This window comes from Pezoporus flaviventris, unplaced genomic scaffold, assembly GCF_033815535.1.
Source record: "Pezoporus flaviventris isolate CSIRO_AGI_PZ_B2104156 unplaced genomic scaffold, CSIRO_AGI_Pfla_v1 ptg000002l, whole genome shotgun sequence".
Lineage (NCBI taxonomy): Eukaryota > Metazoa > Chordata > Aves > Psittaciformes > Psittacidae > Pezoporus > Pezoporus flaviventris.
This window is the reverse complement of record NW_026892550.1, coordinates 43,972,739-43,990,719: the sequence shown is the minus strand read 5'-3', so window position 1 is coordinate 43,990,719 and position 17,981 is coordinate 43,972,739. Positions and strand designations below refer to the sequence as shown.

Here is a 17,981-nt window from a genome sequence, read left to right as displayed (position 1 = left end):
CCTCTGCTTTTCTAATTAAGTTCTCTTGCTGCACCTTATGATACCATCTTTAATTACACAATCACATTATTTTTTCCAAAGCTGCTTGCTTCACTTCATGCGCAGGACAGATCTGCTCAAAGGGTGAATCAAGGCTGTGTAATGAAGGACACCTTTTGCCTGGAGAAGTCTGAACTTTACAGAAATGGAAGGATTTCTGTTTGAAGGAGAGGGCTGACAAAGAGGGAGCTGGCAGTAATTGGACAGGTGATCTGGAAGAATAGGTTAGTTAAATATTCCTGTGGATTATTATGTCTGGTATTAGGCGAACTACTTAAAGCAGGTTTATTTTAAATGGTCTCTGAGCATTCATCTTGTTTTCTGAGTGTTTTTTGGCAGAAATGTTGAGCTCTCAGACCTGCAAGCACAATCACCAGAAGCTGTGCATTGAACATACAGTGGTCCCTATGGTTGTTAGTAATGATAAAAAAAACAGATCCTAGGCCTTTGGAGTTGTGTTCTCAAATGCTTGCTACTCTGATCCTTGTTTGAACATGTATATACATGTAACATGTATATAGAACATGTAATATATAGGTGCAGGAAAATAGAATCATAGAATAGTTAGGGTTGGAAAGGAGCTTAAGATCATGTAGTTCCACCCCCCCTGCCGTGGGCAGGGACACCTCATACTAAACCACATCACCCAAGGCTCTGTCCAACCAGGCCTTGAACACCGCTAGGGATGGAGCATTCACAACTTCCCTGGGCAACCCATTCCAGTGCCTCACCACCCTTACAGTAAACAATTTCTTCATTATATCCTATCTAAACTTCCCCTGTTGAAGTTTCAACCCATTACCCCTTGTCCTGTCACTACAGTCCCTAATGAAGAGTCCCTCCCCAGCATCCTTATAGCCACGCTCCAGATACTGGAAGGCTGCTATGAGGTCTCCATGCAGCCTTCTCTTCTCCAGGATGAACAGCCCCAACTTTCTCAGCCTATCTTCTTACAGGAGGTGCTCCAGTCCCCTGGTCATCCTCGTGGCCCTTCTCTGGACTTGTTCCAACAGTTCCATGTCGTTTTTATGTTGAGGACAGCAGAACTGCACACAATACTGCAGGTGAGGTCTCACTAAGAGTAGAGTAGAGGGGCAGGATCACCTCCTTCGACCTGCTGGTCACGTTCCTTTTGATGCAGCCCAGGATACGGCTGGCTTTCTGGGCTGCGAGTGCACACTGCAGCTGCCTCATGTTCATTTTCTCCTCGACCAACAACCCCAGGTCCTTCTCCACAGGGCTGCTCTGAATCTCTCCTTTGCCCAACCTGTAGCTGTGCCTGGGATTGCTCCAACCCAGGTGTAGGACCCTGCTCTTGGCATGGTTAAACTTCATGAGGTTGGCATCAGCCCACCTCACAAGCGTGTCAAGGTCCCTCTGGATGGCATTCCTTCCCTCCAGCATATCAACCGAACCACACAGCTTGGTGTCATCGGCAAACTTGCTGAGGGCGCGCTCAATCCCACTGTCCATGTCAGCAACAAAGATATTGAACAAGTCCGATCCCAACACCGATCCTTGAGGAACACCACCATTACTGGTCTCCAGCTGGACATTGGGCCATTGACCACAACTCTTTGTGTGTGGCCATCCAGCCAGTTCTTTATCCACCGAGTGGTCCATCTATCAAATTGATATCTCTCCAATTTAGAGACAAGGATGTCATGTGGGACAGTGTCGAACGCTTTGCACAAGAATGCAGAACCATCTTTTGCTTTTTTGCTTGTGTTAGAAATATTAGAGTTGTACCCTGTACATTTGTGTACATTTTGAAAACGGTGAATGTTTGCTTCTGCTTTTAGGACAGGCTGTAGGTTTTCCTGTGCTAACAGTTTCAAGATTATAAGCACATGCAGGAAGCAGAGTTCTGCAGAGAAAAGAATTTTATCTTTTAAGATACATGGTGAGAAATACATGTTACACCGTTAAAGAGTTGCTACATAGGCTGTGGCAACATAGAGTAAAAAATTTCCTCATGTGTTTCACTAACCTGATGCATCCCAGAGGTCCAGGGGCCCTGGGATCTTGATGAAGACTGGTGAAAATGAGAGCATCAAAATGCAGTCTGTTATGGAAATCAAAACCTGCTAGGACTTACATGAACTGTAGGAACTTGCAGTGCATTTGTTGTATTCCTAGAGAATTTGCACATTGGTGTTGTGGAAATTATGTTTTTGCTGGAGTTTTGGGGGGGTTCTTTGTTTATTGTTTGGGGTTTTTTTTGGGTGTTTTGTTTTGTTTATGCTATGGCCCAAAACAGAATTCAGTTAAAGCCTAATTGGTTTGTGAAAAGGAGACTCAAAATGTAAAGCATATGGAGGGGGAAAGAAAGGGGGGAGGGACACAACAACTGTCTGACATAGATATAGGTGCTTGAGGGGATAATATGTTCTCTTAAGCCTCTCAAATATCTGGAAGATATCTGTCTTTGTTTCATTTTAACTTTCCCCTGCAGGTGTGCAACTACTTTGATACTTGGATATCTAGGATAATAAATAATGGATTAAAAGAACATTTCAATGTTTGGTCTTATTCTCAGAGTCCTTTAATATGACATCTCAATTTATTTGGCTTTGGATACATGAAGGTTTTATCTTTTCTGTTGTTTGTAGTTACTTTGGTATTGATACAGATACATTCTTCTAATTGCATATGTTGTTCCACAGATATTTTCAATTGTTTATGATATGATTTTGGCCAGAAAACTTTAAGTTTCTGTAACTATATTAATGGAAATGTTGTTTCTAAAAAATAGGGAAACAACCTGTACTTTTTTTTCACCTGTATAGTCTATACAACATTAATTACGAAGAAGCTGTGAAGAGACATGGTCAGATGGCAAAAATGTCATAATGAAGAATTGAAAATGTAGTGACATATGCATAAAAGGCTCACTGCATGAGCTTCTGTTATGTTTATTTCAGTAGCATCTTAATTCTGTTGCTGATCTCAAATGTTTGAGCATTAGAAACTATTATCATGAGGAAAAAATTGAGAAGATGGTCCCATATAATATGCTTTAAAAAGTTCTATCCTCAGACTGAATTAAAAGAAAAAAAGGTTTTATTGTTTTCTTTAAGTATATTCTCTTCTGTTATACACTGCTATTTGATGTGCATAAGTATATGTGTTTTGTTTTGGTTTTTTAACAGGTTTCTGTGGATACCAAAGCTCAATTCACAATGCCAGTCTTATCAGGATGCTTGAACATCTGCAGCTAATTACAGGACTCTAAAAAGAAAATCAGCATGGCCTAGTTGGTTTCACCTTTGGAAAACTTATAATGTCCTCTGGAACCAGTATCAGCAAAAATCGCCAGGCTCCAAGCCTGCAGGGTGTTGACCCAGAAACATGCATGATAGTGTTTAGAACTCACTGGGCACAGGTAATGTTAATTAGTTTTATTGATTTGAAGTAGGCTGCATTAAGAGGAATTTGTTTCATTCTTTCTTTGGAATAATCCTGAATTGCAAAGGCACAAATGCCCTTAATGCAGAGTGTAGTAGATGACACTGAAACCTTCTTAAAACACAAAGGTAATTGACCTTTCAAGGTATGGTTAGGCTTTACTAATCACAGTTTGAATTTCAGATTTACATCTAAATGGGAAGTGGTAGGACATGGTAATTTCTAATGGAAGGCCTAGATCTTCTTACTGGGTTTTCTAGTGATTCACAGTGACTTGTACCTTGTTGCAAACCTTTGTGCTTTCTTATGCTGCAGAGAGCTTGCTTAGCTTTTACAAAATATATTTGATGCATGGTGCAAAGCTGTACACAGTGTTGTTTGTTATGGATAAATGTAGATTATGCACTTCAGCATATTCCAGAAATTGTTTGCATGTCATCAGGATTATAATTGCTTTTAGGCAAAGATGTTTTGCTCTGAGCACCACAATACAAGGTCTTATTTGCCGCAGTAATATGAATAACTAACGGTTTATGTAAAATTGATTTCTGTGCTGCTGCTTTTGCTGTTTTTCGGCCATCCTAAGAACAAGCTAGATGAGTGGTGGTGTTTCTGAGATGTTTCCAGAGTCAGAGGAGCCATCCTTCAAGACTCACCTTTTCTCACTTAACTATAGTGATACCATCATGTTAGGGGAGTTGCTAGGTTTCTTTGTGGTTTGTGGCAATTATCCTTCACAAACAGGCTAAAAAAGTAGCTGTTTCACAGACAGCAAGCTTCATCAATTGTGTGCAGAACAGAATTTAATCCAGTGGTGTCAATTCTGGGATGACAATTGTTACTCAATCCTAAATCCATATTGAATGTTGCAAGTGTATGTGGGTATCGGTGACCATTTGGTATCATGTGTTCAGTTCTGAGCTTGTCATTACAGGAGAGATATTGAATTGCTGGGACCAGGTCCAGAGAAGGGCAACGAAGCTGGTGAAGAGCCTGGAGCACCAGTCTGATGAGGAACGGCTGAGGGACCTGGGGTTGTTTAGTCTGGAAAAGAGGAGGTTCAGAGGTGGCCTTATTGCTCTCTACAACTATCTGAAAAGAGGAAGGAGGGAGGAGGTGGCTGATCTCTTCTCCCAAGTAACAAGTGATAGGACAAGAGATAATGGCCTCAAGCTGTGCCAGGGGAGGTTTAGAATGGATATTAGGAAAAATTTCTTCACCACAAAGGTTGTCAGGCCTTGGAAGAGGATTGCCCAGGGGAGTCACTGTCGTCAATGTCCCTGGAATTGTTCAAAAGCAGTGTAGAGGAGGCCTTTAGTGATACGGTTTAGTGGTGGACTTGGCAGTCCTGAGGTAAAGGTTGGACTTAATGATCTTAAAGGTCTTTTCCAAGCTAGTGGATTCTATGGCTCTATAAAAGATGTGGCCAGGAAAGATTAGCTTTTTGGCCTTCTGCTGCTTTTTTACTACTGCAGATCATCGCATGATATTGACACTCTTGACCACAGCTACTCTGGCTGAAGAGCAGGCCTTTTGATTTCAGTCCTCTGTGACAAAGAAACTTATTCCAAACATCACTGAATCTCAGTTTCTGAAGGCTGAGGGAATTTAGTTTATCCATACTTCAGAGAAGCCCAAGTTTTCAGCAATAAGACAAGTGGCAAACTTAGGTATTATTAATATTAAAATATTAAATATATAAATTATATATTATAATGTAAAATATTTTCTAAGTGAACAAAAGCATTGTTTTGGCCTCATGTATGCCAAATGTGATAATCTCTGATATTAAATTTAGAAAGTTTGACAGAGAAAAACTAAAAGCGTAAAGAATTTGCACATCTTAAGTAATTTTAAGTAAGGATTTTTTTCCCCCCTTATGGGGTAAGTGAATATTTTTTTTTAAAGCACTTAAATAACTGATGTGCCTTTGTTTCCCTTTAGGTTGTGAAGATTTTAGAGAAGCATGATCCTTTGAAAAACACTCAGGCAAAGTATGGGGCAATTTCACCTGATGAGGCCAGCACTGTTCAGAACTATGTGGAGCACATGCTTTTCTTGTTAATTGAGGAGCAAGCAAACGATGCCTCAATGGGGCCTATTCTGGAGTTTGTGGTCTCAGAAAACATCATGGAGAAGCTTTTTCTTTGGAGCCTCCGGCGAGAGTTCACGGATGAGACAAAAATCGAGCAACTCAAAATGTATGAAATGCTAGTAACCCAGTCTCATCAGCCTTTGCTGCATCACAAGCCCATCTTGAAACCTTTGATGATGTTGCTGAGTTCCTGCTCAGGAACAGCCACTCCAACAGTGGAAACAGAGTTGGTTGTCCTCTTGAACCAGCTCTGCTCTATAATAGCCAAAGATCCCTCCATTTTAGAGCTGTTTTTTCACACCAGCGAGGACCATGGAGCTGCCAATTTCCTTATATTTTCCCTGCTGATTCCCTTCATCCACCGAGAAGGAACAGTAGGCCAACAGGCCCGTGACGCACTGCTTTTCATAATGTCTCTGTCTGCAGAAAACAACGTTGTTGCAAACCACATAGCAGAAAACACCTACTTTTGCCCAGTAAGTTGTTCTTGGTTTACTTGATCTTCTAAACTGTCTTCCCTATACTCTTCTCATCCTTTTCTGTCATTTTTTATGAAGATGTGTTGCAACACATTTGTTTCTGCTAGCAGCTGTTTCACCAATTGTAATGCTGTTTAAGCCAAACGCAGTCTTGCTTCTTGTTTCCGTACCAGTGTCTTGTGGGTTTGGGTCAGCACAAGTGTTTTTGCAGTCACACAGTGTATTGAATTGGGAAACTAATGGAAGTTATAGGAGAACTTGATGGGAGGGAAACCTGTTCTGTCTTACTTTAAGACCCCTATGAGATTCTGGGGGTGAAGGGAGTGAGAAATAGGAACAAGGTGTTCTGAGGCTGTTGTTTCTGGTGGCAGTTCTAGTATAAGCAGGTTGTGCTTGCCACACTATAACATCAGTTCAAAAAATGTGTGAAAATAGTGTATTATAGAAATGTAATATTTTTGCAAGCTAAATCTTTGCAAGCTTGACCTTTCTGACAGGATTGGACATTTCTGTGGCCATCTCAGACAAGCTACCATCTTGCTGTGTTGTACTCTGTTACAACACTTGGTAGTAGTATTGTGTTGTGACATCTGGCAGATCAATCTTACTACAAGAATAGAAAACCTTTGCTGTTAAACAAGTAAATAATATAAATTGATTAACAAAGCTTCCCTACTGCAGTTTCAAAGCTAAAGCAGAATGGGTATGACAACACTTGCTTCTTAATGCCTTATCAGAAAATTCAGTTTGAGATGGATGGGTTCAGAACCAAATATTCTGTGGGGAAAATAGCTCTGATGTGACAGTTTTTGGACTGAGCCTTTTATCTTCTGTGTGGCCTGCATTCTAGTTTAGTGCATGCCAGAATAACGGAGGGCAGCCTTACAAAAAGCAGAGAGTTTTAGAGCCAAGAATATTAGAATCCCTGCCTTAGGCATTAGTACATGACGGCTATTCCAGCTGTAGGTTTCCATTTTCTCTGAGATTGGGATGCCCTTTGAGCAGTGGGGCAGAGCTGGGTTTGTGGGCTGAAGGAGGCCTACAGGTTCTAAAACAAAACTTCTAATTGGTTTCCTTTGTCAGTCGTAAATATTGCATTGATTTTTTTTTTTTGTGTTGAGAGACTCCAGTTGACCTTGTTTAATAGATGCTGCTGAAGAATATGAATGTGATTCTCAAACTGTCCCTGAGACAGATACCGTTATTAGATCCATGCTGTAACTTCCATAATTACATCTTCCAATTAATTAAAAAGAAAAAAAGCAGCCTTTTTACACTGAAGATAAAAGCCAGCTGCATTAACCTTCCAACAGCAGGGAGCCATGATTGACAAACATTCTAATTAGGAAGGATTCTTGTCAAAATGAGCCAAAGTCAGACTTCCTGAACAGTAATGAGACTGGCCTAAGTCTATAATAAAACTTCAATGCAATGCCATAGAATTACTTCACTAGCACAACATCTTCTTTTGAATTTGAGTGAGATGAGCTGAAGGAACAGGTTTTTCTCTGGTGGAAGACTCTCTAGGTGTCAGTGGCATTGCTGTATAGCACTCAAATAAGTGCAGATGTGGCCTCAGCTGCTCTGCAAAACAGCAGTCCTGTGCTGATCGGAGTGGCATTTTGGTGACGCTGTGTTGATGCTATCTCTGATTCTGAGGCCAAGGTGATTGGTAGCATATAGGGTTGTCTTTACTATGCCTTAATGCATAGTATAGACGTCTGCTGGGATGGGGTCTGACCATAAATCTCTGCTGCCTCATATACCTGAATCAGTGTTAGATCGGTACCCAAGTGAACCTGAATGCTCTCTTGATACTTTTTTTGAGCTAACTCTGGTTAGCAGCTTTTTAAAACCAGGTTGTCTATAGTATTCAGAACTGTAGGTAAAAAAACTATAAAGAAGGAAAGGGGACAGGCTGTAGTAATATACATCACTAAAAATTTTAATGCAGAATGTGTAGACAAACTGTTAGGCAAAGTTTTCTGGTTGTAGAGAGAATTCTGCCGTATCATTTTTGTCATGTTTTGACCTGACAGTTTTCTGAATCTGAATAGAAGATGTTGTCTGTTTAGCCATATAATAATAAAACAATGTTTCTAAAGAATTTTGAGCAGGATAGCATCTCAGAGTGTCTCCCTAAACTTTGTGAATACCTCACAGCTTAGGAAAGCAAGTATTAAAGGAGGAGGAGGTATGGCTCTGCAATGTCCTTGAAAAGTTGAGGCTGCACAGAAATAGACTATCAATGTGGGAGGAAAGGAAATTATTACAGGGAAGAAATTGGCCATTGGTTATATTATATATATATATATAGTATTAGCAATTGATTATATATTAACAACACATTTAATCATATAGTATTTCTGGGATTACAAATCAAATCTCTTCTGTGAGTCAAGAGAAAGTAAATAAATCAAGGAGACTGGTTTGCAGAGAGACTCACAACTCGATGGAGAGAAAGAAACTGCTGGAGATGCTTGTAAATGAGCATGTAGGGTTGACATGACAAATATTGGGAGAAGTTTAAAAGGACACTGCTGTGGGTGAAACTAAAAATAAAACTGATCTTGCCCTTCCAGGATGTGAAATCATTCATTTTCATCTCTCTCAGTTTTTTTGTGGGTCTGTTTGTTTTTTTGTTTGTTTTAAATAGAAGTTTATAATTTTACTTATTAAAACTCTGTAATGTAGTCTATATATGTGCATTGCTTTATATGCCAGTTTATAGAATGTGAAGAGTTCTGTTAGTAATTTGAAATGGTAATCCTGCTTATACCATATACTTCTATGAAATTTTTCATATACTTTTTGCCTAGAGAAATGAAATTGCTTCCAGGGGCTATTCTCTCTCTTACTGCTTTAGAAACTGAGCTTCACAGAGACATTTGTGTTGTATTTCATAGCAAAAATAAGAGCTTTTTAAATGTCGCAGATTTTAGCAGCTACATGTCACTTCTTCAGTAACTCAGACAAATGGAAGAATTACTCACTTTAAGACATTGACCGATTCCGAATTCACTGTTCCTCTTAGTGGAGAGTAGTAGGTTTTGTTCAAAGTGGCTTTCTTGTGCTCAGGGACTAAAATTCCCTATGAAGGAAAAATGTGGATAGTGCTCAGCTCTGAAAATCAGATTTCTTACTGAGAAGGTGAGTATGTGTTTGTGAATAACAATTGCATTTTAAACAATTGAAAATCAAATATGCATTAATTAATGGGTTGCAACACAAATTTGAAGTTTGCTCTTCAGTATTTTTTCCTTCCTAGAATTATTGGAAAACTGGGTTTTTAGAGTGTGTGTGAGTTATATATACAGATAGTTCTATAGGCCTAGTAGGATCTTCCTGACTTTCTGTTTTGAGCTTTTCTGCCATTGGAGAGAGAAAAGGAAAAAAAAATATTCTGGAAGAGTCTGATTGTACAGAAAAAACTTTGCTCAACAGGTTTAGCTTCTTAGTTTTTTAACATATCCCCAGCATCTTTCTTTTTGCATCTATGTATACATGTGTATATAAAAAAAAGTAGCACAGTGTATTAACGCACTAAATTTTCCACAGTATTCCCCCCCGTCCCCATCCCCTTTAATGTTTGGCTTAATTATGTATGCCAGAATAAATCCATCTTCAAAATTTAGGAATGGAAACCATTCAGAAAGCCAGTCTTTGCCTGACTGCATGGGTTAGCAATTATAATTGATTATGCTTGCATGTGATCAAAACCTGATTGACCTTTCTGTGAACCCTTGGTCTTCGACTGGCACATTGTCAACTGTTTGTTTTCTAATTAGTAAGACATTTGTATTTCATCTGAGCTTTGACTGTCTAGCCCTGTAGATGCCAAGTAGGTTTACGGAGAAAAAAAGGTCTGTTGAATGAAAGCTTAAAAAGTTTCCATCAAGCTGAGTCTTAACATTCTCATAAAAATGAGAATTGCCTAAAAAATTATCCTCAAGTCTAAAAATATTTAGAATTTTTTCAGCTTCAAACAGATTTAGTAATTCAAAGCCTGGCCTGAAACTAGCAGCACTTTAGATATATTGAGTAAAATTTCAAAAACTTTTCTGGAAATACACTTTTTAAATTGCAACTTTTTAAATACACTTTTTAAATTGCAACTAAGAATGCGATCTTGTCCTTCAGTGATATATTCTACATAAATCATCTGTAAACCTTATAACATTTTTGTGTCATCATGTTCTCCTAAATACCAGCTCTTGAAAGAAGGATATATGGAAGGCTCTCTAAAATATTCATGTCTTTCTGCCACGGCACTCTTTCAAAAGGAAATTAAATTAGTCTCAACAGTCTCTGATGTTACTAAAATTAGTAAGAGAAACCATTTTTGGCAGTTCCATTCAAACAGATGAACAGTTGGAAAGTTAACTTATTTCTCTTCTGTTTTTGGAATACAGGTGTTAGCAACAGGACTAAGTGGCCTCTATTCATCTTTGCCTACAAAGTTGGAAGAAAATGGAGAAGAGTGGCACTGTCTGCTGAAGGATGACTGGCTCTTGTCACCAGCCCTTGTACAGTTCATGAATTCCCTTGAGTTTTGCAATGCTGTGATACAGGTAATGGAGCAGAGTTGGCCTGCCTTTTTGAAGTAGTAGGTTTTTTTTATATATTCTGCAGAAGTTTGTAGTTGCAGAGTTTATTTAAGATACATTAAATAAGTTTCATATAAAATGCATGCTTTGTGCTATTTGTCCTGGTTATAAGGATGAATTAATATGTTTTTTGTTTTCGCGTGACAAATTTTTCAAATGAAAGCAGTAGATTTATGTGTTTGCTTGATATTTCGTTATGTAATTGGGAGGATTTTCTGGGTTAAAAAAAAAAAGAGTTTATTGCATTTTAATACCATGATACTAAAAGTAAATTGAATGCCTTCACAAATGAGAAGATGTAGTTTAGTTTTTATATATTTAAGCACTGAAAAACATTCTGTGTTTCTCTAAGCCCTCTTAATGGTATCTAGAAAAAAATAGTCTGTTTGCCTGTTTACAAGTACTGCATAAGGAAAGCTTTCCAAGCAGAATTTAGGTGTCTCCGAAGAAATATACATTCATTTTAGATTGGCCTATTTTAGAATCATAGAATAGTTAGGGTTGGAAAGGACCTTAAGATCATCAAGTTCCAACCCCCCTGCCATGAGCAGGGACACCTCACACTAAACCATGTCACCCAAGGCTCTGTTCACTCTGGCCTTGAACACAGCTTCCCTGGGCAACCCATTCCAGTGCCTCACCACCCTTACAGTAAAAAATTTCTTCCTTATATGCAATCTAAACTTCCCCTGTTTAAGTTTGAACCCGTTACCCCTTGTCCTATCACTACAGTCCCTAATGAAGAGTCCCTCCTCAGCATCCTGATAGGCCCCCTTCAGGTACTGGAAGGCTGCTATGAGGTCTCCACGCAGCCTTCTCTTCTCCAGGCTGAACAGCCCCAACTTTCTCAGCCTATCAGTTTTGATTCCACTTTCTGTTCTCAATGATTATTTCTTGATTTCTTTTTTTATTCCTTCCACTGGCTTTGATCCCTTCCTTTCTTTTTGTTTTTCTCTGATCTAAACATAAACTGAGGTTTTTTGTGGTTTTGTATTGTTTTTAAGGCTGGTAAATCCTACAGAAACTTTGTCCAGTATTTTATTAAAACATGACACAAATTCTAGAGAAACTGTGTTTATATGTTACTTGAAGAAATGTGCTGAATAGGATTGAAAATTTAGTCACATTGATTGTTAAATAGAAGATATGTTTTTATGAGATGTGCAAAATACAGTGAAGCAACTGATTGACTCTTAGAGCATTGAACAGGGAAATAATAGCAACTGTCATTCTTTAAATGCAATATAAAGATTTCTAACATGCATGTTTAAACATGAAGAGGAGACAATATTAATTTTGGTGTCTAAGCAGAGTTTTTCTACAGATCTACATTTCCAGGAGGTCATATTTGATACCTTCTTAAAAAATTGATATGAAGGTTACTGCAGACAAATTAAAGCACATGTTATTTTAAACTTAAAATGGTTAAGAACTCTTGTGGTTTAAACCCAGTCAGCCACACAGTTTCTACTCCCCCCAGCTTTTGGACAGATGGGGAGGAGACTCAAAAGAATGTTAACTCCCACGGGTTGAGATAAGAACAGTCCAGTAACTAAGGTATAACACAAACCACTACTGCTACCATCAGTAACGATAATGATAAGGGAAATAACAAGGGAAGAGAATACGATACCACCCGCCGAAACAAGCCCGATCAAGAAGAGCGTGTCCTTCCGGGTAACTCCCAGTTACCTCCCCAGGCATGACGTGCTGTGGTATGGAATACCTGTTTGGCTAGTTTGGGTCAGGTGTCCTGTCCCCGCTTCCTCCTGGCCTCTCCTCCTCCCTGGCAGAGCATGAGACTCAGAGTCCTTGGTCAAAGTAAAACATCAGTGTTATCAGCTCTGTTCCCAGGCTGAAAGTCAAAACACAGCGCTGTACCAGCTACTAAGAAGGAGAAAAATTGACTGCTACTGCTAAACCCAGGACAGTATCCACCCCTTATTTCATACCATTCACGTCATGCTCAGATCCCACATTTTCAATATACCATCGCTCTCCCGTATATATATATCCACATACACAGACAGAGAGAAAGAGATCATTTCTTAGTGCATGGACCAATCCCTATAATGCTGCTGAGTCCCTTTGGTCCATGATTTCAGGTTCCATCTCTTGTTGTTGTCTTTCGGAGCAGGAGAGGCTGTGTGCAGTGTTGGATCGTTGCCTGCTGATGCTGATCGTTCCTTTACTGCAGAACTCATCTGGTTCTATCAAAGTTCATTCTCTGTGGGGATGATGGTCGGAGGGAAGTCAGGGCCAGTCGCTGGTGACCTGAAGACATGTAGTTGATGGTCTATAAAAGGATTACACAGCAGGCAACAGCATACAATTAAGTTCATTGGCTGTTTTCCCCTAAAATCAAATCCCCTTGAGGTATACATCGGACTTCCCCATCTTCCCGCATTACCCACCAAGTATATCCAGGTCCCTGAGCAAAAGCAATCCCACGAGTGGGTGTGCCTTTACCTGAAGCAGGAATAACCCAGACTGTCTTCCCCAGCAAATTCTTCATGTGCACCACAGGAACTTTGTCCCCCTCTACAGCATGTAGAAATTCTGACTGGGCTGGGCCAGCCCTGTTGGCAGATCCTCTGGTGTTGACCAACCAGGTGGCCTTTGGTAAATGTGTATCCCAATGCTTGAAAGTTCCCCCACCCATTGCTCTCAGTGTAGTTTTTAACAGCCCATTGTACCGTTCAATTTTCCCAGAGGCTGGTGCGTGGTAGGGGATGTGATATACCCACTCAGTGCCATGCTCTTTGGCCCAAATATCTATAAGGTTATTCCGGAAATGAGTCCCGTTGTCTGACTCAGTTCTCTCTGGGGTGCCGTGTCGCCACAAAATCTGTTTCTCAAGGCCCAGGATAGTGTTCCGGGCAGTGGCATGGGGCACAGCGTATGTTTCCAGCCACCTGGTGGTTGCTTCCACCATGGTAAGCACATGGCGCTTGCCTTGGCGGGTTGGTGGCAGTGTGATATAATCAATCTGCCAAGCCTCCCCATATTTGTAATTCAGCCATCGTCCTCCATACCAAAGAGGCTTTAACCGCTTGGCTTGTTTAGTTGCAGCACATGTTTCACACTCATGAATAACCTGGGCAATAGTGTCCATTGTTAAGTCCCCTCCTTAATCACGGGGCATCTGTATGTTGCATCTCTACCCTGATGGCCTGAAGTGTCATGGGTGCACCGAGCCAAAAATAATTCACCTTTATGTTGCCAATCTAAGTTGATCTGAGCCACTTCAATCTTAGCTGCTTTATCCACTTGTTGGTTGTTCTGGTGTTCCTCAGTGGCCCCACTCTTGGGTACATGGGCATCTACATGGCATACCTTCACCACCAGGTTCTGCAATTGAGCAGCGATACCTTGCCACAGTGCAGCAGCCCAGATGGATACCTCTGCATTGCCAGTTGCTCTGCTTCCATTGCTGCAACCACCCCCACAGGGCATTTGCCACCATCCATGAGTCAGTATAGAGATAAAGTACTGGCCACTTTTCTCATTCAGCAATGTCCAGGGCCAGCTGGATGGCTTTCACCTCAGCAAACTGACTCGATTCACCCTCTCCTTCAACAATTTCTGCAGCTTGTTGTTGAGGACTCCATACGGCTGCCTTCCGTCTCCGATGCTTTCCCACAGTACGGCAGGACCCACCAGTAAACAAGGCATACTGTTTTCCACTTTCTGACAGTTTATTATATGGTGGGGCCTCTTCAGCGTGCACCACCTCCTCCTCTGGTGACATTCCAAAATCTTTGCCCTCTGGCCAGTCCGTGATGACTTCTAGAATGCCTGGATGACTGGGATTTCCTATTTGAGCTTGTTGTGTAATTAGTGCAGCCCATTTACTCCATGTAGCATCAGTTGCATGATGTGTAGAGGAGACCCTGCCTGTGAACATCCAGCCCAGCATGGGCAACTGGGGTGCCAGGAGGAGCTGTGCTTCAGTGCCAGTCACTTCCGAAGCAGCTCAAACCCCTTCCTAGGCTCCCAGTATCTCTTTCTCAGTTGGGGTGTGGCTGACCTCAGATCCTTTGTATCCCTGTCTCCAAAAGCCGAGGGATTGACCTCGCATCTCCCCTGTAGCTTTCTGCCAGAGGCTCCAGGTAGGACCGTTCTCCCCAGCTGCAGTGTACAGTACATTTTTTACATCTGGCCCGGTCCGGACTGGTCCAAGGGCCACTGCATGAACTATCTCGCGTTTAATTTGCTCAAAGGCTTGTTGTTGTTCAGGGCCCCATTTAAAATCATTCTTCTTCATGGTCACATGATAGAGAGGGCTTACAATCGAACTGTAATTTGGGATGTGCATTCTCCAGAACCCCACAGCACCCAAAAAAGCTTGTGTTTCTTTCTGATTTTTCCAGATTTTGCACTTGTTCTGTGGTGAATTTCCAAAGCACTGGAGGGGCCCACTGGCCTAGATACTTGCCCATACTGTCCCACACGCCCTGCCACTCATGGCTGTCCAGCCTCGGGAAAATCTCCTGCTCCTCCTATATCGTCGTTTAACCCCTGACAAGACCCAAACCTGACTCTGCTTAACTCTTGAAATCATACAGGATGGTCATGGGCAAAATACACTCTGTATGCATGCCAACATGGTGATCCCCATTACAATCAGCAAACAAGTCTCAACAGTATTAAAAGGCCATTCAAAAACCTCAAAACTCTCAAATGATGCTGTAAAGGGTCGGGTGGGGGGGATGGGGCTGGGAGCGTAAAAGAATGTTTCCTTCACAGGTTGACCACCCGAGAAGGAGAAAAAATGTGTAGCGCTCCTGCTAAGCCCAGGACAAGGATCTTCAGCTGACATGCAGAAAGATCAGTTTCTGACTGCTGCTTGAGTGTGCATAGTCTTTCCGCAGCTAAATTAAAAGCTCAGTTGCTGCAGGATTTTTTTTTTCCGTGCATGGAATGGTCTTCATGGCGTGGCTTGTTCTGTGTTGACCTAAAAACTTTGGCCAGACATTAAAAAGGATCAACGTAGCCACTTGCCACTTACTAGGTTTTTTTCCTGGATCACAGCAAAGCGTGGGTAACCCTTCTTCTTTCCCTTTCCAAAGCAAAGGTTAGACATGAAAGGAGGCCTGGGAAGAACTGCAAGTGGGAAAAACTACTTGTGGCCACATGTAGGCTGTGACACTCCAGTCTCTGTGAACTTCAAACACAATATAACAACTTACAGTGCTTCTGAATGGAATATTTTTTTTCTTCTATCAAATTTTTTTCAAATGCATGAACTGGTGATGTGTTCTCTTTGTGAAAGCAAAGTGAATGCTTCATTATAAAAGTAAATTTTTGGCTTCTAATAACTGTTCATTTCTTAAAGCTCTGAACCAACCTATTGAATGAATAATGTAGGTCTTGTTTTAATTTCTGTTTTACAGTGGCTGGGAGAAAAGCAAACAAATAATATGTTGTTACCCCATAGCTAGGGAGTGCTTTGGTTTATCCACTCTTGAACCACAGGAAAGCAGCTGTTCTGCTTTTCCTTCTTGTAGGAGGACAAGTTAACAATGGCAAATCCACCTTCAAGTGACACTGATGAGGTTGCAGGAGCTAAATATAGATTCTCAAATCTTCCTTTGATGCATGGGTATACACGCTTTCTGTCCATTCATTCATCTTTGTCAGCATGCCGGGAGATTGAAAAGCCCTGTTCTCTAACTTTGGCAGGCTTACTATAATTAAACAGAGTTTGTATATTTCTTTGAGGAAAGATCTGTAAGAACTTGAATCATAGTAAATGCTGGTAAGAAAGGTAAGTGAACATACCTTGTTGAATGGGAAAGGATTTTGGTAGTAGTTAATAATACTGTGTACCTTGTCTTGTTTTAAATCTTACTGGAACTGTTCTTTGTCTTTCTCTCCCCCATCCTTTTAGGTGGCACATCCATTGATACGTAACCAGCTTGTAAATTACATTTACAATGGATTTTTGGTGCCAGTAATGGCTCCTGCCCTCCATAAGGTCAGTGGTGTATGCAAGCAGGACAGGACATAACAACAGGCAAAAAGCATTATGGATGATCTCTGTGTAAAGATACAGTTAAATGTAGTGTCAGTAGCAACTTCCGTATAATTAAGAGTCTAGGCTAACTTTCCATCTTTTTATTCTACACTTTCTGTTTACACTGTAGTGAGTATTAAGCAAGATACAGGTATTTCTGAAAAGGTTTAAAATTAAGTGAAATGAAGAGCCAAAATATTTTTGTTGCACTAGGCTGACATATCATCAAAAAAGCAGTGACCTTTTAGGCAACATGTCCTCATATTCCATGAGGATTATTGTTTTCCAAATGAGCATTTTCCAAAAAGAAAATGCCCACAAGGAAAATGTTCAGTCAGGGAATATTATGCTAATTTTAGCAAGGTAGGTATTGTTTTGTAGTTCCTCATCACAGTTGGTAAAGCTACTTTGTAAAGTGGAGAAGAAGTGGAGTTTGGTATGAATTTTATAATGTAGTAGGGTACAATTTATGTTGCTTTGGAGATAAAAGTGATCATTTTAAATTTTTTGGGTTATCCTTTGGCAAAATGTGTCACTGATGTTGGTGAACTACCTGTGTTTTATTTTTTTTTAATTTTTGTTTTTTTGGGGGTTAGACTGCAGCAAACTGCATTTCCAGCTGTTGCAGAATATGCCAATTAACAATCCTGATTGCCCTGTAAAAAGAACACCTTGTATGATGAGAAAAAGTAGGAATTGCAGAAAGTAAAAATCCATCAGAAGGCACCAGGAGAGGACTAATAAATTACTTTTTGAAGGTCTACTAATTTTACTAAGCCTGCCAAGCAGAAAGCAGTGCACCTGTTCCATTTTCCGAGAAGCCAGTGAAACACCGTACCCTGCTTTCTAAGTCTAGAACTTGGCAGTGGACTCAGTTCTTCATGGTAAGTAGTCACTTACCAAGGAAATAATAAGCAGTATAGAATCTCCTTCAATGATTCGGCAGACTTCAAACGTTTAGGAAGTTGGCAAGGGCTGACATAAAATCTGGCTGTGATCCAGATCAAGGCTGTAGTCGGCCATTCAGTTAGTTCACCACCTTACCTGGCAGTAACTTTTTATATTTCTGTACCTTGACTTAATCCCTTATCAAGACTGGGAATTAAAAGTGAAAATCTACTCAGTTTTATTTAGGTCAAGGTTATGGATAACAAGGGTGATAACAAAATGTAGCTGTAGGATTCTAGTCTTAGTGGGTACTGGTTTTACTTCTGAAGCACTTAAGACTAATTTTAAGTTGCTTTGAATAGTACCATTTTTTTTGTACCTGATGAATGCCATTCTTATTGGTGAGTAAATCTGCTAACCTGCTATTGGGTTGATGATTTCCCTGT

General features: G+C 40.5%; 1 protein-coding gene across 1 annotated transcript in view; it reads left to right on the top strand.

Annotated features, from left to right (window-relative positions):
* Positions 1–17,981, top strand: part of FHIP1A (FHF complex subunit HOOK interacting protein 1A) — a 78,506-nt gene that overhangs the window by 36,969 nt on the left and 23,556 nt on the right. Inside the window, exons 3-6 of the mRNA XM_061477098.1 lie at positions 3,192–3,424; positions 5,392–6,018; positions 10,434–10,592; positions 16,522–16,608. Of these exons, the coding sequence (XP_061333082.1) occupies positions 3,323–3,424; positions 5,392–6,018; positions 10,434–10,592; positions 16,522–16,608 (975 nt within the window). The 5' untranslated portion in view covers positions 3,192–3,322. The remainder of the gene's footprint in view (positions 1–3,191; positions 3,425–5,391; positions 6,019–10,433; positions 10,593–16,521; positions 16,609–17,981) is intronic.